The 25,958-nt window shown below is 39.9% G+C and overlaps 1 protein-coding gene across 12 annotated transcripts in view; it reads right to left on the reverse strand.

The window, feature by feature from the left end:
* Window positions 1–315: 315 nt before the first annotated feature.
* CDC14B (cell division cycle 14B) overlaps window positions 316–25,958 on the reverse strand; it is a 105,893-nt gene continuing 80,250 nt past the window's right edge. For 3 of the 12 annotated variants that reach the window (XM_019423416.2, XM_019423417.2, XM_053907869.1), the window contains 8 exons: window positions 25,380–25,467; window positions 24,869–25,099; window positions 19,738–19,876; window positions 19,411–19,570; window positions 18,585–18,682; window positions 9,088–9,204; window positions 4,414–4,479; window positions 316–4,116 (listed from right to left, as the gene is read on the reverse strand). In XM_019423416.2, coding sequence (XP_019278961.2) covers window positions 4,080–4,116; window positions 4,414–4,479; window positions 9,088–9,204; window positions 18,585–18,682; window positions 19,411–19,570; window positions 19,738–19,876; window positions 24,869–25,099; window positions 25,380–25,467 — 936 coding nt within the window. In that variant the 3' untranslated portion in view covers window positions 316–4,079. Of the gene's footprint in view, window positions 4,117–4,413; window positions 4,480–9,087; window positions 9,205–13,738; window positions 13,885–18,584; window positions 18,683–19,410; window positions 19,571–19,737; window positions 19,877–24,868; window positions 25,100–25,379; window positions 25,468–25,958 lie in introns of those variants that run through there. The other 9 variants (XM_019423420.2, XM_019423422.2, XM_053907870.1 and 6 more) reach the window with 5 other exon arrangements.

The following is a 25,958-nucleotide window of genomic DNA, read 5'->3' on the forward strand; positions in this document are numbered from 1 at the left end:
CCTTTTAAGAAGTAATTAAAATGAGACCATGAGGATGGACCCTACTCCAATCTGACTGGCGTCATAAGGAAAAGAGGACAGACAGGACACCAGGGATTATAGTGCACAGAGAAAAGTCCAAGGCCAGCGGCATCAGAAGAAATAAACTCTGCCAACACTTTGATCTTGGGTCTCCAGCCTCAGCACTGAGAGGAAATAAATTTCTGTTGTTTCAGCCCCCAGGGTAGTAAACTAATACAGTGGTTATATCCACTTTATATTCTGACCATTGCCTACTACAATTCAGAATGGTAAGTGAATACAGTAAACTGGAAGGCTGTTTGGTTAACACTTTTAATTATATGATTATAATTATACAATTTTCACTATTCAGTATTTCGTATAAAACCAGTTACAATACACAAGATTTTCAAACTCAACAATACGTATCAAACTACATAGATATGCAAAGTTTACACGCCATTATGAAGCTTTATCTTAAAAATACCTTCAGGAAAATAAACATTCATTCAACCAGTTCTCTTGGCTTTATAAAATATGATTAGAAATATACATTTTAATAAAAAAATCAAGACAATGACTGACCAAATACTGATTAATCAGTTACATTTTAAAACTTTTTAATAATCTGTACATGAGTGCAGGTTAGATAAAAGTCTGCAAATTATTAATATAAAACTGCAGTACTATAATCAGATGAACATACCTGCTGACAGTTATTCTACTGGGCAGTTAAGGAGGTAATTTCTTACACAGTATAGGTGAATTGTCCAGTCTTTTAAATATATCTGTAGTATTTCCACTTAGGAACATGAGGAATACTCAGATTTAGGAGAAATGGAAGAGCAGCAGCTAGCCTTACCAGGACAGTTTTAGCGGGAGATAGCTATTAAAGAATCAAAATATGCTTTTAAAGTTGTTTTTCATGAGCACTGCTTTCCAAAATGCAATTACTTTAAAAAATGTATGAAGAGGAACAGTTAAGCTACTTTTAGAACAAACATCAAAAGAGCGCATTGCTCATTTGTCATGAATGGTGGTGATTCAAGCAAAGGGAAGCTTCCAGAAGCTCTTGGCACAACACCACCCAGAAGGCCCGACGGTCCGCAGGGCACACAGAACTGGCCATCGGGCTCCAAGGGCAAACATATTCGCCTCACAAGCACTCTTGGGAACTCCTCTAAAAATTGTCTGGGCCCAAGAAAAGAGGTAGGAATGAATGACCCCTGTGAGAGGGCAGGAGGGCAGAGAAGAAAGCAGGTGGGTGACAGGCAAACGGGGCCAGGCCGAGAGCAGAAAGATGCTGGAGACTAGCAGAGCAGCATGCCGCCCAGACGCGGCTATGTGGACAAGGCAGGCTACGTGTTTCAGTGAGGCACTGCTCAGGATTAACCCCTCTTCACAGACAGCTCAGAGAGATTTCTAGTTTTTCTTTAGCATTACAAAAGAGAAGTCTGTCTATACTTCTAGGTACCCAGTTTTGCAGACACCCTTCCTTTGGACTGTCTTGGACTTTGGACATGAGTCCCCAAAAAGCTTCAAGGACACCTAAAAATATGCATTTCTAATTCTAATTTCAAAGAAACGGTCTTGCTGTACTTTCAAAGCTATTTAAGGCTCTTAAGTTTAAAGGAATCTCTCCATCTGACGTGCCCTATTTCATATTCCATAGCAACAGGGTCTTTCTATGACAAGGACTTGAAGTTAGAATCTCAGGAGATTCTGGGTGTGTTGAAGTTTCCATTGGGGGAAAAAAAAAGTCCACTCTTATTCATAGCAGAAAGAACTTTCCATCAGACCCAGAGACTTCCTGGATTCTAGAAATGCCCTCCAGTACATTTAATAATAGTGTGCTATGAAATCCACCGGAAGCACTACCCCAAGTCCTTGCTGTGTTCCAAGGACTGCTCCTTTATCAAATCACAGTTTCCTGGGACTCACTTTAGTGAGCCTGTTAAATAACAAGATTTTTTAGAAAGAGCCACAGTGATAGCAATTCTAGCTGGAAACTTGAGCAGCTGACACAAAAAGGCAATTTGTAAAATAAAAAGTACTGTGGTTAACACTGAAGCCCAGATTTTTACACTCTTGGCCAAGACATCAAATGGCTTATTCACTGGGAGGGAGACGGCACATTTAACTTGTTCTGATGTAATAAACAGCCAAACCAGGAAAAGTTCTGATGGAAGTTTGATTTTCATAACTACCTGGATTATTTATGCAGGAAATGGCCTTCAAAGATGTCAAGGGAAGAAGAATTGCCCTGAGAATTCAATGTTTTATGCAAGGGCATAGTCTGAATATTATTGTCTCCTAGCATGAGACATCTAATGGAATGTTTCTCCTCCCACCCAGAGCTTAGTGAAGAGAGGTCTTCCCATCAGGTAAGTGGGTCTTTGTGTCTATTCACTTCCAGGGATAGAAAACCACTTTTTTTTCTGAGATCTAGTCCCCAGCGTTTAAAAGCTGGCATGACACACCCCCATACTACCTGACAGGGAAGAGCCACCTGTTTGACCAAGATGATGGCACCATCTCCCCTCGAAGCCAGTCAATCTTATAATTTACTCCAAGAGAGTAAATATCGAAATGGAGCCACGGCCTTCCAGTAACTTTTTGCATTAACAGAGTAAAATCTGTTTATTCCAATCACTTCTTACTCCTCATAGTTTTGTTAAAAAGATAGCTTTTTAACAAAAGGAATTGCTTACTCGCCTGATTCATTCATCTTGTAAGGTGAAGGCATTTGCCTTCTGTTGCCTTTCCATATTGTATCTCCTGCTCTCCATTCTAGGATAGGCAAAAATTGGTTAACAATAACTAAAACCATTCACTTCTTATTATGGAGGTAACCAAGGTGACTGCAAAATATTCTTTTATTTTGGGCCCCCGTTTTTTGTTTTAGCAGCAAATAAATTGTTTTTGTGATTGCTTTTTATCACAGACTCTGCTGTGTTTCTGGAGGGTGGAGGGGCGAAGGCACACTGAAAAGAGTTAGTTGTATTCCCCAACCAAAGGCAACAGTGAGTCTCTTATTTACAAACAACTGAAATCCAGATGCTAGTAACTGTCACTGAAATCAAAGGGTGTGTGAATGGCCTTAGGCTGATCACATAAAAAAAGAAACCCACAATGTTACAGAGAAAGACCTGAATAAAGCAGTACTTTTTTTTTTTAGCCATCGTTATTTGGGATGGCTGTTTCCAAGGGAAAACACCAACAGTGTTTTTTTTAATCATGCGTGGAAGGAAACAGGATTTTAATTTGTATGTATGACTGGGCAACCAAATCGTGGGCAGCCTTGGCATTCTCCAGTCCCTCAATGACATAAAGAGGAATGACTTACAACAATCTTCCGACTCTGAAGGCAGCGTCCCCTCCTGAGTCTTCTAAAGCTACCACTCATGTTCTCTTGCAAATTCGGCTGCCAAAGTACCACTTTGTATCACAACATCCAACAGTCCTCAAACACGGTTTTCACAGATTCTTGTTAATAAAGCACTCTTTGGTGGAAGACAAGCAGCTTGGGTACTTAACAGAGTTACCATTACAACAATATTACAAGTATTAAAGTGAAGATGTTTAAACCAAATAGTATCAAATTACAGAAAGTACCATTTCAGTAATGCCTGTTTTCTCTTTATAAATTTTGACACAGGGTGAACAGAAAATAAATACATAAAAAACCTCCATCAGATCCTCGCTTCTTCTGAAGGCCAGCAGCTAAAATGATTGCCATCACAGGGACACACGTGCACCACACAGACTAGTCAGCTCTCCTGACAACAGAGGGCTTTGATATTTACACCTGAGACTAAATTTACAATAGCTTTTTTTGTCGTTAAACTTGAGATGTTTCTACAAAAGGAGAGCTGGGCCTCCTTCAAGTCACTGCTTGTGCCCAAACTCATGTAGTTATTTTAAACTCCAGTGGACATTGTCTTCATTGAATAAACTTCTTAGGTGGAAAGCGGCTAAGGCTTTTGCAATTTTGTTTTGTTTCCAAATACATTGTGCTAAGTTCTGCTGTAGGTTTCTGTTCCTAGAGTCTTCCTTCAGTTCTGGTCACAGGTTTTTACTTAACGCAAGACTGTTTTAGTCCTTGAAATGGAGGGACTACAGGGGGAGAAAAAAAAGGATTTTACCATGAAGGTTTCCAAGTGTCCCGTATGTAGTTACCAAAGACAAGGAAGGCAACATAATAAAAGTAGTGACATGCTAAGAAGTATACACTTTGTATAATTCTTTAATGACAAGTATTTTGGAAAAGACAGTACAATATCAACCATAAAGTAAAGACAAATGGGAGAGAAAGGCAGAGCAGAAAAAGGTTCAGTTCTGCAAAAAATAAAAAAACAATAAAAACAAAGAAAAAAAGAAGGGCGGGCAGAAGCAGCAGAGCAATGAGAGTACCATAATGCCATTAAGGGCATTTGTTGCAAAGCATTCCTTTTCCTTCTTTCCCTCTGAGGAACCAGGCTGTGGGAAAAGCGGAAAGAACGAAAAGATAAAGAAGTGTTACTTGATTATTTCCAAAGCCAGAATTCGGTCACAGAAAAAGCTCTGGCACCTCAAGCAGTTTCCAGTTCAGCAGCACGGAGGGCACCCGCTCCCAGCCAGCCTCAGACTACGCTGCAGGTGGGGCGCATCTTGACGGATTCTCCTCTTACTTCCCTTCTCTCCTACCCCAGTTTATTATGTAAACTTTCAACTAACCAGCAGCTTTTAGAGAAGAACTTGAGCAAAAGGAAAGAGTCAGAGAAGCCAATTCCAGTCTGGAGGTGCCCCTCACTGGATGATGAGGCCACTTTATCAAAGTAGCTCATCTGAATCGATGACTTAGTTTTTGGAGACCCCAACAGAGTACTGAGTATAAAGGTCCAGGTTAACTGGTACAGCCAAGTGGGAAAATGTCTGGAATTTCAAAGGGAAATTAGTATTTTAGATGAGCAGAGGTAACCAGCATTCTTTTTTAAAAAGATATTTCAGGATATTTAGAGACAACATCCTGGGGCTTCTAGACGAATGGATTTTCAGAGATAATGGCAATAACTGAAAATTAAAGCCCAGAGGTGGTGGAATGGGTACTGAGATCTGAGACTGTAAACGGACAAGAAGCAGTGACAGGTGGGATAATGACAAAAGTCACAATTGAGAAAACTTGAAAAGCCAAGAAGTCCTAAATGTAGCTATTTCCAACTGAAGGAAGGGCTCGTGAAGACATGTTTTTCAGAGGCCTGAGCATTTATCTTCCCCCATGTGAATAATCAGGTGCAAAATACCCCAAAAGTCATAAATATTAGGTTGGTTTGACAGATGGAGCAGAAGGTGATGGTTCCAAATGATGCAATTTAGAATTAAACAAAATAAATAATTTGTCCATGACGAGTTTCTCAGAAAATGGATGAAGTTATAATTTAAAAAAAGAAAGAAAAGATTCCTCCAAAGAAATACCATAAGCTTACAGAAACATGTACTGGATGGTAAGTTGTGTGAAGACACAAACCGAATTGAATGTTATCAAATGAGATGGCTGGAGGTCCTCAATCAGATGCAGAGTGATGAAATTTTCAAGACTCTAAGAGAGCTCATCAGAGACTGGAAAACAGTCCAATTCTTTACTGGATTTAATAATTCTTAAAAGAGAAACATGAGAACGCATTTACAGATCTAACAGGAAGTGAGAGAGGGAGAAGATTTACTTCTTCAGACTTGAGAAAAGGGATGAGGAAGGTGCCACAGAGATGCCTCTCAGCCCCAAGGGTCAGTGTACTCCATCCACCACCAGATACTCCAGTGCTCTGGGCCTGAACCGCACAACTCTGTCAGAGCAGAGCTTGACACCCGCTGGGTAGGTTTATGTGTGGCTCACGTTCAAGGGATACAGGAGGGAATGATCATCTACCAAGAAAGAAACCTGGTGGCATTTCTTCCCAGCAACAAAGATTTATGACAACACATATTTTTTCAGCCTCCAAATAATTGCATTTTCAATGTGTTTGTGGAAAAGGCCTCCCAAGTTGTAGAGCCTCTCAGTAAACTGTCAAAAATCAGAAAGCCCAATCAGTGGAAAGTGAGTTTAGGTGAGGTCTCATCCTGGAAGCCTCTAAGAAGAAAATAGAACATGGGAATGAAAGGTCAGGTTCCTACGGCAGAACAGATGATGTGAGAACACCAACCTGCAAAGAGAAGGCCTCACAGGTGGGGGTAACAGGAGACTGGCAACCCTTGTGCCTCCTAGGTATTTATTTTATACTGAGAAGTATACTGTATCATTTCCTTGTATTGCTGTCTAAAGCAAAGTTTTCTATTCAATACTTTATAATTACTCAACAATCTTGTATTATTTTGTCCTCAGATTATGCATAAATGTGTTAATTCCTTCATTACTCTCCAACCAAAAATGACTACTATTCAGTAGGATAAAAGCTTCAGGCTAACTGCTTGGCTCCCTCAGCTTCCACTATTTCCTCGAAGGAGGAAGTGGGACCTGTATGTAATGTATTTGCCTTTCTTTTGTGAGCTGTAGGTGGGTCACAGTTAAGGTAATGTGAACACAGGTCAAAGCTCCGTAAGAGGCCAAGAAGACCCTGCATGAAGGGGGCGTGTGTAAACACACTCGAAACCCAGCTTTCTCTCATTAGTTTATTTCTTCTCCCCTCCCAATCTCTGAAAGTCCCATTTTGAGAATTTAAAAGAAGACTTTTGGTTTTCAGCACTATGCCACATGCCTGGAAACTGCTTTGGGCCATTTCAAAATTCAGTTAAGTGTATTCAGTCTGAACTCTACTTTCAACCCCTCAAAGCATCTGGCCCAGGGACCTCAGGCAGATGCTCACTGCAATCAGGAACCACCTCTGCTGAGAAGCACACGTTTAGATCACTAGACAAGACCTAGATGGAAAAAGTGCCGCGTGGCCACGCCCCTCAGAGGAACGTGGTGTGACTGGGCACGCGTAGTCCCGGCTCCTGGACTCTATTCCTCTGTAGCCTGAAGAGCACAATCCAGAAAAGCAGAAAGCAGAATTAAATGTGCAAGACACACTCAAAACTGTAATAGAAGCCTGAGTAAGTATACCTAAAAAGAATATGTTCATTCAAAACATGTCTAACTATCCCCCACAGCAGGCTTTTTATCTGAATTTTTAATAGGGTAATTCACCTGAAAGTGTCGAAGTTAAAATGCTCCCATTTCTCCCTACTTACTGTAAAAAAGTTGGGAGGAAAATCAAATGATAAAATAATAAAAATCCCTGGGGAGCCTGAGTGGCTCAGTCGGTTAAGTGTCTGAATTTGGCTCAGGTCATGATCTCACGGTTCATGAGTTCGAGCCCCGCGCGTTGGACTCTGTGCTGACAGCTCAGAGCCTGAAGCCTGCCTCAGGTTCTGTGTCTCCCTCTGTCTGCCCCTCCCCTGCTTGCACTCTGTCTCTCGCATTTTTTCAAAACTAAATAAACATTAAAAAAAATTTTTTTAAATAATAAAAATCCCTAACTACCCTACCAGCCAGAAGAATTGTTAATATTTCAGCATTTCTGTTCTCTTATTTCCATACATGCATAGAAACATATGCATATATACTTAAATATATGTATAATTTATAAGCTTATATACTACATATATGTATGAACATATACATATATTTGTAGAGGTATGCATTTCTATAAAGTATATTGTACATTTATAAAATTAGAGTAATACTTCCTAATTTTTATATGTGTGGCTCTTTTCACTTACTGCTTCATGAGCATTTATCCAAGCCATTAAATTTTCTGTAAAAGCATGATTCTTGATTCATTTGGGATAATTCAACAATCTTTAGCCCATTTCCTCTTCCTCATGGTTATAAATAATGTTCTGATATTATAATGTACCTAAGACCTTTTGTCAGTATTTCTCTATTATTCTTCTCAGTGGAATTAAGAGAGTAAAAAGAACTATGAATATTTGATACCTTTCTATGAAAAACTCAAAATCCCCAAGTCATGAGTTGGTGCTCTCAAATACTTGTACTAAGGCACTATCACATTCTGATGTAAGTAAAAGTCTGTAGTGAAACTGTAGAAAGAATTAGCAAAGAGAGGAAAATGGCAAAACTGAACAATTCCTTAAACACAAACACATACACACACCACAGAGTTCTCTGGTTTGTAGTGAGTCCCTCAGGAAACAGGCTGCTGGGCCCTGCACCCCGGAGACTAACTCGGCTGTCCCACAGCCTCAAAGACAAGAAGGCAAGAAGTTAAAAAGAAACAAGGAAAATAGGGAAGGATGTTTTAAAGTCTGGTTTAGATTATCTTCAGGCCGGTTGTGGTCTATTATAAGACAGGCGCTGGGCCATGAGCACAGGACCACACATGTTAACACCAGGCAATGATACATAAACACAAAAAGGGTACCTGCCTTCTTCTATTCATAAGATGACAGTTAAGTAGGTTATCTGCTCTTCCCTCAAAAGGGAACTGCTTCTGGAATATGTTAGAAATGAAATGTCTGCCTTTAGTTCATGATAAACATCCAAATGCAACAGTAAGTAATGGATTTGGTCATGGAACGTGTGTATTTTCTTGTCACAGCCTGTAATAATGAAGGAAGGGAAGGTGCTGGGCTCCTGGTGAAAGCATGAGCCCCCATGGGTGTGGTGTGGACTGTGGCTAAGAGACCAGGCCCTAGGTAAAAAAGGATCCCAAACTCACTGGAGTTCTCATATTCCACCATCACACTTATTTGCAGCTAATTCTCCAACAATTATGCTGTATCTGCTATACAGAAAAATTTCCTTTGAGTCCTGACAGAGAGAGCTTTGGAAATTCAAGAACTTATAAGTACAACACTCTCAACTTCCCCATATTCTGACCCCGAGACACATCTCCAGTGTTCAGAACCACCTCTGAAAAACAAAACAAACCCTACATTAAAAATGGCCCAGATTTTCTTAGATGATGAACAAGTCAAACACATTTGATTAATTGTCCATCTTAGGGACTGTGCTTTCTCCTCTCTTCCTCTTTTCATTTCTATATCCAGAAGATTAAACTGGAAAACCAATGCTTGGAACTTTTCAGAAGAGTAGGATTCTTTTCTCACCTTTTAAAACTGCTTTTTCTTGAAGCAGATCTGGTGGTTCTTTTAGTAATGCCTGCACTGCCAGAAATGTTAGGTTCAGATGTTTTACAGCTCTGAACACTGGACTGAAGAATTACTCTGAAAACAGTTGGAAAAAAATAAGATTATATTCACTGAAACAATTTTCAAATACCTGACAGAGGAAGGCATTGTTGTACTTTAGTGCAAATTATTTTATTGAGAATTCATAGGATTTTCCGTAAACACACTTGCCAATAAAAATCTGAAACACATTTTCACATCAAAGACTTTTGAATGAAGCATCTCATTTCCCCATAAAGGTTATACAAAGATAACCAGAATATACTTTGCTTTTGGAAAACAAATGACCTGGCATTTTAAGCAATTCCCACACCAAAGAAATCAATCAATAAAACAAATCTTTGTGTCCCAAAGTAAAAGTACGTTCTCAGAATTCTACTCTTGAAAACAAGATTTCATTTAAAAACCCCAAATTCTAAAGAATATGAACATAAAAATCTACAATAGTCACTCTTCAGAGGTGAAAGTAAGGGCAATAAATGCCAAATCAATACTAATTTTATATAATATTTCAAATTTTAAAAATATGTTCAAGCAAAATTTGAATTTGTCTGGATTATAACCTACTTAATTAAATCATTAAGCACCATTAACATGAATACAAAACTGTTTAAATTCTGTGAAAAACCTGATTTAATTAAACTCTAAAATAATCTCAAGGAACTGATGCCTATGAGTGTAGGTTGCCCAGGAGGCAAATTCATGAGTCAGAAGAACACCCTCAGATAAAAGCCCACATAGAGGACCTTGCTCAAAAGTAGAGGGTGTTTCGTAATTCCTCACTGAATGGCCACAGGGAAAACAGAAAACATCAAAAGATTTTATATGCAATTCTTTCCTTCAAAAGATAATGGCGAAAACAATGAACTGCGTGGGCACGCATACATTTATACGTACTCAACTTTTATTTATCTGTAAGAGAAAACACTGCCTTAATAATAAGCTTCCTCTTTTCATGTCCAACTCACAAGAGTAAAAAGAAACCATTACAGCCAACTAGTAGTCCTACCTCCTATGCCTGTGTTACCACCATATAAGTTACTAACCAAGGCCAGGTCCTTATAATGTAGCAAAGATTAGCAAATTTTTAATATTATGCAAACCACAGCATATTCAGCATCAGCATTTAGTAAAATGCTAAACTTCTCATCACTAAAAACATAATGGTGGCATTGTCCCAGAGCAGAAGCCTGGGGGCCAGTGGTTTTCAAGCTGTTTAGGGAAGGGTGGGGGAGGGGTGGGGCTACTCTCAGCGGTTTTGCTGTATCCCCAGAGTATTTCCTAGAGCCTGTGAAAGGGCCTTCCATCTCAGAGGGAAACTGATTCTGGGTAAATGAGCCAATGCTCAACTCAGAATTTCTCATAAAGTTTTATCACTCTAATAAAATAGAAAAGGTCCATGCAGACATAGTTGTTTGATCAAAGAAGGCAACCAACCGCAGAGGCATATGAATTCTACCTCTGAAACCAAGGATTTATTTAAAAATCTGATTATATCAAGTGGAGAGAGAAGGGCGGGAGACTATTTAATAGTCTCTGTATCATTAACAGGATCTGAATATAGAATTTTTCATAAAATAAAGCACAACAACAAAACTTCTGCTATTTCTGAAGCCCAAGCCCAATGTGTGGTGCCACTGCCACGGTGGTCCTGAAGCCTTGCACCTGCTCAGCAAGGCTCCTGGTTTTTATCTCCATTTATACAGAGAAAATGAGACTCCCCTTAGCTTTTTGGAAATACCACATCTACTTTTCAAATAATTTGAGGCCACTTACGGCCAAAAGTATAGATAGTCACCACACTGTGAAATCATTAATATGAGAATAGAAACAAGAGCCAATATATTACTTGCTTAGGAAATTTAAGACAACTACTATGAAGGTTTACCATCTGAAAACAGAAATCACTGCTAAATCCAATTTTAGGCTGACAGGAAACATCTTTTAAAAAGTATCTGTTTCTCGGGGCACCTGGGTGGCTCAGTGGGTTAAAGCATCAACTCTTGATTTCAGCCCGAGTCATGATCTCATGGTTCATGGGTTTGAGCCCCGCATCAGGCTCTGCACTGACAGTGTGAAGCCTGCTTGGGATTCTCTCTCTCTTCCTTTCTCTCTGCCCCTTCCCCACTTGTGCTTGCTCGCTCTCATTCACTGTCAAAATAAACTTAAAAAAAAAAAAATAAAAAGTATCTATTTCTCTGTAAAATTAGTGTAAATAATTTTTGTTGATTTTTTAAAAAAATAAGAGCATAACAGAAATTTGGAAAGCATTAATCGCAGTAGAGAGTCACATCACCAGATATTTGTATTAACAGAGCAGTTACTCGATCTGTAGGTTACGCATCAATCAACTGGAAAACCCCCCAGCAACTATACTTAGGTATTACCTGTGATAAACTACACACAACAACGTAAAGTGGAATAAGCTGACAAACACATGTGATGTTTTAACTCTGCCACAGGGTAAGCGGGAACCAGCTACCTCTCACCTTGCAAACCAGGCCAATCACATGGCTTTGCAGAGCAATGTTCTACAAATTCATACTTATTCTTGCCCATACTGCAGTTCACGTTTTTTGCGACTCCTCTTGAGTCCCAGTATTCCCAATGCAAATAATTGACAAGCCAGGCCTCTTATCTCCCAAACCACAAAATGCTTTGAACATAAATGTCCAACTCCAAGAAAAGAATCCATCAGTTCAACTATGCACTATTGACACTTGGTTGTCTACCACTGACACACAACAAGCTTTCCAAATGATAGGCCTGCGGCCCTGCAACCTTCACAGACTCCTTTCCCATTGTCCCAGAGTTTGGCGCAGCCATCTGAGGCACTGGTACAGTCTGGTCTTCCAGGCATGACAGGTGATGATCTATCAGGCCATGCTACGTCATCAGCCAACAGAGGTGAATGCCACCTCTACAAGTGGCCACCTCAAAAGAAAACTACAAGGATTATATCTGTTCACATCATTGTTACTGCCGAAAGCTTTTGTTTCTGTAAATTCCAAATTAATCAAGCAGGATAAACTGAATATTCAGCTTTGGGTCTACAAATGCATTGGCAGATACCAGTAGTAACAATAAAGACTGTATCTTACGTAGAATATTAAAAAGAAAGGTGCTTGCCTGATAGAAATCATTTACTCACCCTGGGAAAAGTAATACAGTCATGAAGTGCCTAAGTATTATTAGCAATGACTCCACCCATTTAGAACTCCACCTATTTGAAATACCTTTCCCACTCAGAATAGTTTGAGAGGAATAAATCTGTGCAGTGCATGATGATCGAGTCAGAATATGCAAAAATCTAAGCTTACTAAGAGGAATAAAGGAAAAAAAAACCAAACAAAAAGATCATCTATGTCAGAAATACAACTTATCTATGTAATAATAAGCTTGTATTGATAAGATAGTCAAGAAAATGTCATACATAGGAACATGTTAAGCAGCCTTTCCTTACTTTTGAAAAGAATAGAGTCTGCTGGATTTTTAAGTCTTTCCTAAGCCATCTGAAGATACTCCATGAAGCCACAAATTATGAGAGTTGGTTGAAATGGAATTCCACTTTGGAGGAGATCCTAGAAGGAACTTTCATATTCTTTTACAACTCCCAAGTCCAAGTTGGAACAAGAGAATAAATTCTTGAAATATGAGCTAAAGGAAGAATTTCAGAGAAAAAAGAACACACCCTCCTTCCTATGTTTGGTGTCAACTGTAAGGTGTTCCCCAGGAAAGCTTCCTGCCACAGTCTCTTCGCTGTTATGCTATTCATGAAGGATAAAAGATATTAAGAGAATACAAATTCTGCAATATTAACCTAATAAGGGCATTTTGATTACTTTTGGGAAAGAAGGAAAGTGGGAGGAAGTAAGCATAGAGATTGTCATGCAGAAATACAAGGCTGAACAAGGGAATCCTGTCTTCTCTGCTGTCCCATTTCCATTTAACATCATTCCTGAAAACTGTACTAACTCTAGAGGGGAGGACATGAAACGAAGCAGAGGAGAAGATTCTGCTTCCTCAAGACAGAAGACTTCGCAGAGAAGCAGTTGCTGGCCGAGGGCAATGGCAGAGTCAGAGGTGAAACACGATGAAATGCTCACTAGACCTCACAGCTACAAAAGCAAATCTCTATCAACAGCGGAAAATCAGCGGGCAAATTCTTTTCGCTACATTGAAAAGGCTATGCTAAAGACATTTACTCTAGAAAACAAGGGAAAACTGACTGAATGAAAACCACCCCAATTATCCCAAACTCACTAAATATTTTTGATAGGGAAAAGAAACTATTCCAGTGACTTCATAAATTGCCACTGCAAAAAATCTGTTAAGAGTAATAAGCACAACCTAAAAACAAAGTTTGTTATTTTTAACATCCCTACATGAAAGGATCAGGGAAGACCTCCTCCCACCACCATCCCATTAATTGAGAAGTTTCAGAAAAAGAACCTTTGAAAAGAGGCAAACCAATAAAGCTAGGAGAGCCGACAGTGAGAAAAACATGCATCATGAGAAACACACTGGCCACCAGAGGGGACCACGTAGAGAAATGGAATGGGACACTTACACAGCAGCTATTTGTCAAAGGGTCCCGACGGCTACTGTGTTCTGAAACCATCGAGACAGAATAGCAGGATGGGAAGAATGTAGTCACAAACAATCCACCAGATGACAACACTACACAGTGCAGAGGTCAGCACAGCTAGGGAACATCTGGAAAGGGGTGAAGGGGAAAGAACAGATGTTCAAATTGGGAAGCCAAAATAAATAAATAATAAATAAATAAAGCCACGTGTGAATTTTAGACACCCTATGATAGATACAAAGGGGTGGGAAACAAGGATGGAGTCTTGCTATTTTGTGCTGGGGGAGAAAATGCTACCTTCAGTTTTCAGCTGTTTGGGTTATTTGGTAACAAAAGGTTAGACCCTATCTCTAACCTCTAATCTCATGGGGGATAACTGCCCCATGTTAACTTAACTGTGTGATACGGAAATCAGAGTTGTAGTTACATGACTGAAATTCTTCAAAAAGCACATGATATGCACACACAGAAAACTAAACGAAACCAGAGAAAAAGGAGGGAAACCTAACCAACCAACAATAACAAGAAGCTATGGCCTGATAATTAACAATGATTCAGAGAAGGCACAATTATAAATGAACACGGCATAGCAGATGTGATCTAACTTCCATGGAGTCATACACTGACTGGATCATCTGGGAGCTAAGGCAAACTGCGTATTCTGCATATAAGGCATAAAGAAGCACGTCCAATCCTGGGCAACACAAAATGAGGGCAATTTCCCCCATGTATTAACACCATATCTATTTTCTTAGTTGTTGGTTTTTTTTTAATTCTTTTAAAGGTTTATTTATTTTTGAGAGAGAAAGGGAATGGGAGAGGGAGGAGGGGGGGGAGAGAGAGAGAGAGAGAGCGCGCGTGAGAGAGAGAGCGCGCGTGAGAGAGAGAGAGAGAGAGAGAGCGCGCGAGCACGCCGGGGAGGGGCAGAGGGGGAGACAGAACCCGAAGCAGGCTCCAGGGTCTGAGCTGTCAGCACGGAGCCCAATGTAGGGTTTGAACCCACAAACCGTGAGATCATGACCTAAGCTGAAGTGGGACACTCAACAACTGAGCCACCCGGGCACCCCTCCTTCATTGTTTTCTTCATTCGTTTTCCTCCTGTGGCCAAACTGAGCTTTCAGCTCAGGATTTCTTAACTCAGCGGTCTAGTTTTTGGCAGTGAAGAAGGAAACCTCACAGTTGGAAGAGTGGTATTCCAGCTACTATAGTTCCAACTGGTCACCTGGACACATCTGTGACCAAATATAAAAGGCTCTATTGAGCATTCACTTTGTGCAAAGTACTGCATGAATCAAGTCATAAATGATTGGTCTGGCTTACTAGGCCATTTTTACTGGTGTCCTTGTCATCTGAATCATTGAACACTATGTGTCAGGCACCCTGGTATGGTATCTAGCAACAAGGGATTACACTAAGGATGGACCTGAAATCAAATCTAATCTCACCCTGCAAGTTACACCTAGTACCAGCTCATGTACTCCTCCCACAAAAACACAAACCTACTAATAAATGTTAAGATTGAAGGGGCTTAGTATTTAGACAGAACAGAATAAATGGCCCAGGAATACTAGAGAACTCTCCATCCACCCCAACTTTCATTTGCAGTTACTGATTTAACAGTTATCTTAACGGCAGAATGGCCAAAATATCCAAGTGTCCACATTACAGATTTTTCACTGTTCCTCTAATAAAGCTCCTGGCATAAGAATTATTTCCCAATGATGAAACACACACTCATCCACACTGTGCTATTAAAGAGGATTTGAGGCAAATTAGATCCATATTTTCACCTTATTCCTAGGTAGAGTACACTTCATTCTTTATGTACCATTTCATTTAACCCCAACAAACCTAGCAGAAATCATCACTATGCAGAAAAGACAGGCAGCATGGATGAAATTATAAAATCTACCAAATCTTGGGGCGCCTGGGTGGCTCAGTTGGTTGAGCGGCCGACTTCGGCTCAGGTCAAGATCTCGTGGTTGGTGAGTTCGAGCCCCGCGTCGGGCTCTGTGCCTGGAACCTGCTTTGGATTCTGTGTCTCCCTCTCTCTCTCTCTCTCTCCCTCCCCCGCTAAGGCTCTGTCTTTCTCTCTCTCTCAAAAATAAATGCACATTAAAAAAAAAAACTTTAAAAATCTTATATTCATTCACCCAAGTATTTTCATTCACCTAAGTACCAACAGCGAAGCAAAATAGGTTACAAGTGATACAGGAGTCAAAATCAGGAGGCAAGGACTGAATTTAGATTTCTCAATCCAAGCTGCTGTTCAAAAACTCTATCTTAGGAAACTTTTATTTCTAAGGTAACAACAAACACTTGGGAGGGAAAGGAAATCCCTAAGTGACCTCTTCTTCTAGGACCATAAAAGAGGATTCTAACAGCAAGGAGGGTCTGAAAAAGCAGAGAAAGGGTAAGTTAAATGTTGTAAAGAAGGAAGGGAAATCTAAAACCCCCCAGGGTTTTTACACTTAAGAGCTTAAAAGGATTTTAACATTTTGTCTTTTCCTTTAAAATTGTGGGCTTGGAGCGCCTGGGTGGCTCAGTTAACTGGATAAGCATCCAACTTAAGCTCAGGTCCGGATCTCAAGGTTCCTGCGTTCAGGCCATGTGTAGGGCTCTGTGCTGACTGCTCAGAACACGGAACCTGCCTCAGATTCTCTGTCTCCCTTTCTTTGTCCCTCCCCTGCTTGCACTCTCTCTCAAAATAAATAAATAAACATTTAAAAAAGTAAAATAAAATAAAATAAACTGTGGCCTAAAAGCCTGTTGATTATGTGTATGGGAAGGGGACAGTTTGGGGGCTATTCTACTGTTTTAAGGGTTACAATTACAGGAACTTGAACTAGCGCTTTATTTATTTTAACTTATACCATTTTCCTTGGTTTATAAATTAGGCTAAGTGCTTCAGGGAAAAGGGCCAGCCATGTCCTTTATTTCTTTTGTGGGTAAGGTGGGGGGTAACTCTGTAACTAGCATGTGATAGCAGAGGCTGGTCTTTCCTTCAACCATCACTGACTTTGCTCAGCTTTCACCCTGGAGAACCTCACACACCAAAGTGAATGTAATCACACCTAGCGTCACCTGCTGGTTTCCAATAGTATTTAGAATTTTAATCTTCGTTCATGGTTTTCTTTTATATTACCACAAACCTATCAGCTATGAAAGAGCCTTATCGTCTCATCTGTAGAAAAGAAAACAAGTGACGTGAACCTTCTGGAACACATATTCACAAGGGAGTGGACTCAGAGTAACTAAAGGAAATTTTCTATAAGCCTTATTTAACCAGAACTTTAGACAAAGCAGAATTCCCATCCCGACTCCCAACTTGCCTTCGGATCAGAAGTTACTGAGAAATAAACTGATGCTGCAGATTTGTAAAAACAAAACACCTAGGCATGACTAAAAGCAACCCACAAATCACCCATTTTCTAGGGTTTGCGACTCAAAGTGTGGTCCCTGGACCAGCAGTGCCTCAAAACCTGGAAGCTTGCTAGAAATGCAGAATCACAGACCAGGCCCAATAACCATAATCTGCATGTTCACAAGCTCCCAGAAGACTCAAATGCACAGTGAAGTCTGAGCAATGCTCCAGGGCACTACCTATTTCCTCTACCATGTCTCTTACCGCTTCAGGATGATTATCTGAAGGGACTACAATATTTCTAAATAAAAAGAAACATTCAGGCCTTAGATGAAGACAACAAAATTAACAAAATGGCATTTGAAGTTAAATAAATTATATAAAGTGCACTATTCTTAAAGCTTCTTCAGTTTTGTGATGCACCACTAAGCTGCAAAGAATGCTTAGTAAATACCTACAATCAATACTTGACGCCTCTCGTTCACATGGCCCTTTTTTGAAAAACCCCATTCTTTTCTTTGGGTCTTTTAAGAACCTCCCAAGGCCGTGAGTAGCCTATGAGGACACATGCCTTCTGTGTAATTCTAGTTTATATAACAAGGAGATGCCAGTGAAGACGCACTGTTAATTAAAAAGAAGGCCTGTTCTTCTCTACCATGAACATTTATGATGCCATCAGGTCCTTACCATATTGTAAGATGCTGACTAATAAACAAAATGACTTATCTCCATTCTCCATCACCAAAAAACATAAATGGAAATGTGATAGCCCACAATGAAAAGGAAGAAATCCAACAGCCTAGATTACAGCATCTATGAAAGAATATCCTAGAAAAAAAGTGTAATGACCAAGTTTTTTAACTCTACATATTTCTCTAGCAATCTGGGATATTCCATAAGATTGAATCCCAACTAACAATTTACACAACCAAGTACATGTGGACATACACACACTATAAAACTTCCTACCTCCATACTAAACCTTCTTCTATAACTTGAAAATAGTTCAACTAAAAATTAATACAAAAATAATCATTTAATCTAGTTCATTGTTACCCTAAAATATGACATTAAGCCACAATGTCATCACAGATTAAATTCTACCATATCCAAATAAACTGCCTAAAATGTGGTAGTGAATTTAAGGAAATTCACAATTTTAATAACTATGGACAAATCTGTCATTCTGTGGTTTTACATCTGCTGCCACTCTCCTGAGGATGTCACGTGGTGACTATCCATAGGGAAAACACTTTCCTTTCTATACAGGCTAGTGAGGTTACAATAGAAGATGGAGATAAAGTATGGCCAAGAGCTTCTTGGGCAACATCCCTGGATTTTAAATAACGTAAATAAGCATTTCAAAGTAGCATAATGGGCATGCAACTATTGAGAAAAATATACAAGATAAAGTGCTCATGTACATATTAAATACATCAACCACACAAAGGAAACCAGACTCACGTGAGGGGAATAGCGTTTGTTTTTGACTGTCTTCTGCTTTTCAGGGCACGAAGTCTATCACCTTGTGTCACTCCATGGATTTCGTCATCATCACTGTACTGTATAAGTAAAGACACACTAAGCTAGTGACTTCAGTTGCACTTATTAAGGCAAAAAAGCATAGCAGCTATGTTTACCCATACAGACACATACAAATGAACTGAACTCTGCAGTGTTTTGCTGCTTTCAAAATAAACACGGGTCACATTTCAAGACAACCAAAAGTTGACATTCACAGACACAGAACCCAACAGCACTCTTGTTATAAAACATACTGACAGTGAAGAGGCATGATGGGTTTCCAATAATGAAAACATTCTTTGTAAAATTTCACAATCCACTCACCACCACTTAATATAGTACCACTACCCCTAAACTCTTGCTTGGTTCTTTATAAACTTTTCCATTTGAGAACAACTAGTTCCCTAAATCAACAGTCATGAAATGGAAAAAACGCCGGGTTGGGGGTGCAGGTGCACGGGGAAGTGTCATTAGGTCCATCTAAAGGGCTTCCTTCACATACCTCTTTTTACCACCAGTGCCTAGTGAGTAAATAAAAAAAAAAGAAAAAATAAAAAAAACCTTCCATTTTATGGCCATATGACCTTATTTTAATTATTTTGAGTAAAAGTTTCCTAGAGGGAGCTGTAAGTATTAAAAAAATGTGTGACGATAATCCCTCAAAAACGTGCTTTATTATTTTTATCTACAATTTCCCCCATGCCCTATATGGTCCTCACCAGCACTGAAAACAATGACAACAGCATGATAGGGATGGTTCGATTACCAGTTCAGGTTCTTGCTTGTCTTGATTCTCGACCCCATTGATTGAAATGTCATCAACAGCCAAGAGGAGTTTTGAGACAGCTGCTCTGTGTTTTCCATTCTCCTGACCCCTTAACTTTTGACGAAAATAGTCACCTTCCAACCAGAGGCTTGCCTGTTTCCTAGAACATTTAAATAACATCAAAACACAGCTTTCCAGAAGGACACATGCAAACAACTTTCTCCTACTAGACTATCTGTTGTTAGTGACTAAGAAAAACTCTACTTCCTATCATTTGCCAGGCCCATGTGTTCCCTCAGGAATTACAAAAGCTCTCTGTCTACTTACATCACCAAAAACTGTTGCTGAGGCCCAATCACTGAGCCAGGTCTGCAGATCCTGACCCAAGCAATGGTCTCGGCTGCTGTCATCCTGTAATGCTTCATGATGTAGCAGGCTATTAGAGTGCCCGTTCGTCCAAGGCCAGCTAGAAACAGAAACAAACCAAACGGACCTGGTCTCATGTACTCCAGAATTTTGTAGGGGAGGTAGAATTTTTCTTAAAAGGTTTCTGCTTCCCCGCTCAACAGTGGTTCTCAAGTTTGGATGCACATGGCAATCACCTGAAGAGTGTTAAAAAATACTGGAGAATTCTGATTTAATTGGTATGTGAGACAGCCTGGACATGGAGATTCCTAAAATCCCCCCAGATGATTCTACATAGTCAACACTGAAAATCACTTTCTAAGCGAGACTGTTAGTACTGCTTTCTACTCCGAGTTTTCTGTTCATGGTAGCATCATCTTTCCAAACACATGGGCTTAGAATCTTACACTTTCTCCCCTAACAGTTTTTTTCTATGCTATTTCTATTCCTATTTTCACATGGATTTTTAAAAAAATTTTTTTTAAATGTTTGTTTTTGAGAGAGAGAGAGACAGAGTGCACAAGTAGGAGAGGAGCAGAGAGAGAGAGAGAGAGAGAGAGAGAGAGAGAGAGAGAAACACAGAATCCGAAGCAGGCTCCAGGCTCTGAGTGGTCAGCACAGAGCCCGATGCAGGGCTTGAACTCACAAACCGTGAGCTCATGACCCGAGCCGAAGTTGGATGCTTAACCAACTAAACCACCCAGGCACCCTCATATAGATTTCTTTTTTAACTCTATTCCTGCTATCCTTTCTTTACTCCCATCCAGACTACTATCATTACCTGCTGTGATGGTTAATTTTGTAGGTCAGTCTGGCAGGTGTATTTGGATGACACTGCCATTTAGATTGCTGGACTATGAGTAAGTAGATTACCCGCCATAATGTGGGTGGGCCTCACCCAATCAGTTGATGGTCTGAAGAGAACAAAGGCCATCTTCCTCAAGCTAGAGAGAATTCCCTAGCAGTATGCTTTCAGACCTCAGCTGCACCATAAGCTCTCCCAAGTGACCAGTCTGTCACCTCATATGGCAGATTTTGTACTTGCTAGCCTTCAATTCACCCAAGCCAATTCTTTACAATTAATCTCTTTCTATATATACACATGCCATTGCTTCTGTTTCTCTAGAAAGCCCTTGCTTATACAGATTCTGGTACTGTGAAGTGGTGTGTTACAGTGACAATATATAAAAATGTGTAAGTGGCTTTGGAGTTGTAATTGTAAAAGCTCTGGAAGTTTTAAAGCACAATGTTAGCAAAACCCTAGATTGCCTTGAAGGAACTGTTGGTAGGAATATGGGCATTAACAGTGACTCTGGCTCTGGCTCTGACTCAGATGGGAATGAGGAACATGTTATTGGAAACCAGAAGAAAGGCAATCCTTGTTAGAAAATGGCAAAAAAAAAAAGGAAGAAAGAAAGAAGGAAAGAAGGAGAGAAAAGAGAAGAAAAAGAGAAAGAAAGAGAAAGAGAAAGAAAAAGAAAAAGAAAAAAAAACCTGGCTAAATTGTTTTATTGCTTTATGGAAGGTAGAAGTTGTGAGTGACAACCCTGGATATTTAGCAAAAGAGATTTATAAGCCAAGTATTGAAAGTACAGCCTGGTTTCTCCTCACTGATTATAGTAAAATATGAGAGAAGACAAATCAACTGAAGAAGGAATTGTTAAGCAAAACAGAAACTAAACATTTAGAAAATTCTAGGCCTATCCATATTGCAGAGTGAGAAGGTGTGTTTAGAGAGAACACCAAGGGTATAGTCAACGATCTATTCCATAAAGTGATTACCTATGGATTTAATCAGCCATTTCAGCAGAAGCCAAAAATAGTGATGGGATTGATTATACCAGCAGACACACTGCCAGGATGAAACAAAGGGGATACGTACAGGATGAAATAAAGGCTTTCAAATTCCTGGGGTTCTAAACAGGACTAACAGAAACATCTCACTAAAAACATATCTCATGTTTCTCTTCAAGAAAAGAGAAACATACCCCCAAGGGGCCAACAGGGCTGTCACTGCCACCATTAAGCCCAGGGGCAAGGCTGTCTACTCCTGAGTTTCAGAGGGTGGGGGTCACCTCTGTGGTCAGTGGCCAGGCTGTTTCTGCCCGAGCTCAGGGACAGGGCTGCTACCCCAGTGGGTCTGCAGACAGAGAATGGAGCCAGAGCATTATTTCTGAGCCTTAACATCTAACAGCATTTGCCTTGCCAGGTTTTGGACTTGCTTGGGACCTGTCAAGCCCTTTCTTTTTTCTGATTTCTGTCATTTGGAATGGGAACATCTACCCTATGCACGTCCCACTACTGCATTTTAGATGCACTTAACTTGCCAGGTTCCACAAGTTCACAGACCGGGAGGAATTCTGCCTCAGGATGAATTGTACCTGGAGTGTCACCCATTACATGACTTAGAGGACGTTTAGATGAGACTTTGGATCTGGAACTGATGTTGGAATGAGTTAAGTCTTTGGAGGCTGCTGGGATTTTACATGCGAAAACATGAACGCTGGGGACCCAGCAAACACAATGTTATGGACTGAATTGGGTCCCCCACTCCCTGTGCCCCTCAAAATCCATATTAAAGTCATATTTCCCAATGTGACTATCTCTGGGGAAAGGACTTTTATGGAGTCAATTAAGGTTATACAAGGTCATGTGGGGAAGGCCCCTAATCCAGTAGGACTGGTGTCCTTAGAAGAGGAAGAGACACGGGGCACCTGGGTGACTCAGTTAAGCATCCAACTTTGGCTCAGGTCATGATTTCATGGTTCGTTGGTTGAGCCCCATGTAAGGCTCTGTGCTGACAGCTCAGAGCCTGGAGCCTGCTTCAGATTCTGTGTCTCCCTCTCTCTCTGCCCCCCACCACCCCGCCTCACCTTGCTCACGCTTTGTCTCTCTCTCTTAAAATTAAATAAACATTTAAAAAAATTTTTTTAAAGAAGAGGAAGAGACACCAGGAGTGAGTGTACACATAGGAAAAAGAAGGCAGCTGTCTGAAACCCAGGAAGAGGCCTCATCAGAATCCAACCTTTGCCAACACCCTGATCTTGAATTTCTAGCTTCTCAACTGTGAAAAAATAACTTCTGTTTAAACTACACAGTCTGTGGGTTTCTGACGTGGTACCCCAAGCAAATTAATACACTCCCTAGATAATCTCACTTTGCATATGATAATCCACGCTTTATAGTATCATCAGTTTTCTTCCCGAAACAAAGATCCAATCCTATCAAATCCTCTTCAGGTTTTTAACTGGTCCCCAGTCAACTTCCGGGTTTCTCAACCTTAGCACTACTGAATTTGGGGGCTGGTATGGGGGCTCTCCTGTGCACTGTAGGCTGTTTAAGAGCATCACTGGCCTATAGCCACCAGATGCCAGTAGCATCTTCCCACCAAGTTGTGAAAACAAAACAAAACAAAACAAAAAAATGTCTTCAGACATTGCCAAATGTTCTCTGGGGGGCAAAACCACCCTGAATGAGGAGCTCAGCTGAGCATAACCTCAATTGCTTATTGTAATTTAAAAAAAAATGAAATAACCAATGTTGGATTTTGTTTTAATTATTTATTTTTTTATTTAAAAAAAATTTTTTTTTTAATGGTTTATTTTATTTTTGAGACAGAGACAGAGCATGAGCGGGGGAGGGTTAGAGAGAGAGGGAGACACAGAATCCGAAGCAGGCTCCAGGCTCTGAGCTGTCAGCACAGAGCCCGACGCGGGGCTCAAACTCACAGATAGTGAGATCGTGACCTGAGCCGAAGTCGGAAGCTCAACCGACTGAGCCACCCAGGCGCCCCATAATTATTTATTTTTTTAAATTGTGGTAAAATATACCTGACATAAAATTGACCATTTTTGTTCATGCATCATTTTCCTGGTTTCACTACCTTCCTTATGTTTCCTTTTAGCTCACTGAGCATTTTTTTCACAGTTTACTTAAAGTAGGCTTCACACCCAAGGTGGGGCTTGAACTCACAACCCTGAGATCAAGAGTTGCACACTCTGGGTGAGCCAGCCAGAAGCCCCTAATTTTTAAAGTCAGCTGTTTTAAATTCCTTGTCAGATAATTCAGAGACCTACGTTTCTTTAGGGCTGGTGTCTGGAGATCATGGTCACCATTGTTAAGTGTCCATTTCAGTGGCATTAACCAACTCATTGCTGTGCGACCATTACTACCATGTCGTGGGTATCCTTAAGACAAATGTGTGCTCCCTTTTTGGGGGTCAGTGTTCTGGGTGTGTCTGTTATTTCTAAGTCGGTTTTACTGTGTTGTTCAAATCCTCTATTTCCTTACTAATCTCTCTGTTCTTTCCATTACTGAAATGGAAAGTACTGAAATCCTAGTACATCATACAGTATATTATTACACAGTCATTCATTCAATAAATACTTACTAAGTGCTAAAGCACTGCTTTAACTGCTAAAAACACAGAAACTTGTTAGAATATAAGCACCACAAAGACAAGCTCTTAGAGTCTGCTCTGTTCATTGACATATTCTAGAACATATCAAACAGAGAGCACTGAGTAAATATTCGAGGAATAAATGAATGCATTTCAATGTGATAGATAAGCCTTTGCAGGGTTACCAATGAATACAAGTTAATTTATGACACTTTTCATATGAAATTAGGATGTCTTTTTTGAGAGTGTGAAAGAGAGGAAAAGAAAGAAAGCGAAAGCGAAAGAGCAGGGGAGGGGCAGAGGGAGAGGGAAAGGGAGAACACTAAGAAGGTTCCGCACTCAGTGCAGAGCCTGACATGGGGCTCATTCCCATAACCAGGAGATCATGAGCTGAGCTGAAACCAAGAGTTGGATGCTTAACCAACTGAGCCACCCAGGCACCCCAAAATTAGGGTTTTAAAGGCATTCGATATACACACAGCTTTTTAATGTCAATCATACCTCAATAAAGTGGTTTTAAGAAAACAGCAACTTACAAACAACAACAACAAAGGCAGCTTCATGTATCCTGGCATATAACCTAAAGGGGCATGGTGTGTTTCTAAACGTACATACATATGTGTCCAGCATCTTTAACCAATCCTAGAAACATACCTTTACAATGTACTGCAATGGCACCCTCCGCATTTTCACAAATATCCAAAAATTCTTTGACGATGGCATCAGTAGGGGTGCTGCCATCCGCAAAGAAAAGGTCATAGTGATCGAAACCAGCATTCGTAAAGCGTTTGGCATCATACATCCTTTTATTCAGACGAATAATAGTAGTAACGTTGTGATTCTTAAAATATGGAATATAAGCCTCAGGAGAATGTTGGTGGTAACCTACATAAAAAAATTCACCAGATATTGTCAAATGCAGAAAGAAAACAATGCTTAACAATTTCACCTGTAATTGGGTGGAAAGAGTATCTGACCTGGGGGTGGAATACCAATTTGATTATAACTATAAAAGCATTAATTCAAAAAGTTAAAAGCCTGGCAGAATAAAAATGACCAAGTATATTTAAATAATTAAGACAGACCTTTGGCCTCTTTCAAAAGAAAATACAGGATAGATACTTTTAATAACAAAACGATACTAGGTCCCATTATTTTTGCATACCACTTTCAAGTCTGGTTCTTGAATGAGGTCCACAGAAGGCAATAAATCGGTCTGGTATTATCCAATTTAAATCTCCATTTTCTGCTTTCTGCAAAGGAAAGACCAGTACAATTCATTTTTAGACTTGATCTCCCATCCACACTCCTTCCCAATACTGAGTGTCTGAAGGACTTCAAATCCATTTATTTTAGCACAGAATCAGTTTATAAATGACCATGAGATAGGAAACTAAAATTTAGCCTGCTATGAGTACTCCCTGGGAGTAGTTAACTTCTTCTGATCCTAATCATGTTTTTATTTTTATTTATTTATTTATTTATTTTTCTAATCATGTTTTTAAAAACAGTGTTCCTTTGCTTGGATAGTCAGCCTTTGGAAAACAGAGCTAACTGCTGCTATTCAAAATATACCTAAGTATTTCAATTATTTTATCCAGGTAAATTCTCATATAATTGCTGCTAATTAATAAGAAAGCAAACTTTTTATTATGAGGGATCTTAGAAACTTTCCTATTTCCCTGAATGACTAACTGGCTTCCAACATGAGCAATCTTGACTCCTTGAACAAAGCCGGGGGGGG

This window comes from Panthera pardus, unplaced genomic scaffold, assembly GCF_024362965.1.
Source record: "Panthera pardus isolate Hobbes unplaced genomic scaffold, ASM2436296v1 HiC_scaffold_20, whole genome shotgun sequence".
Lineage (NCBI taxonomy): Eukaryota > Metazoa > Chordata > Mammalia > Carnivora > Felidae > Panthera > Panthera pardus.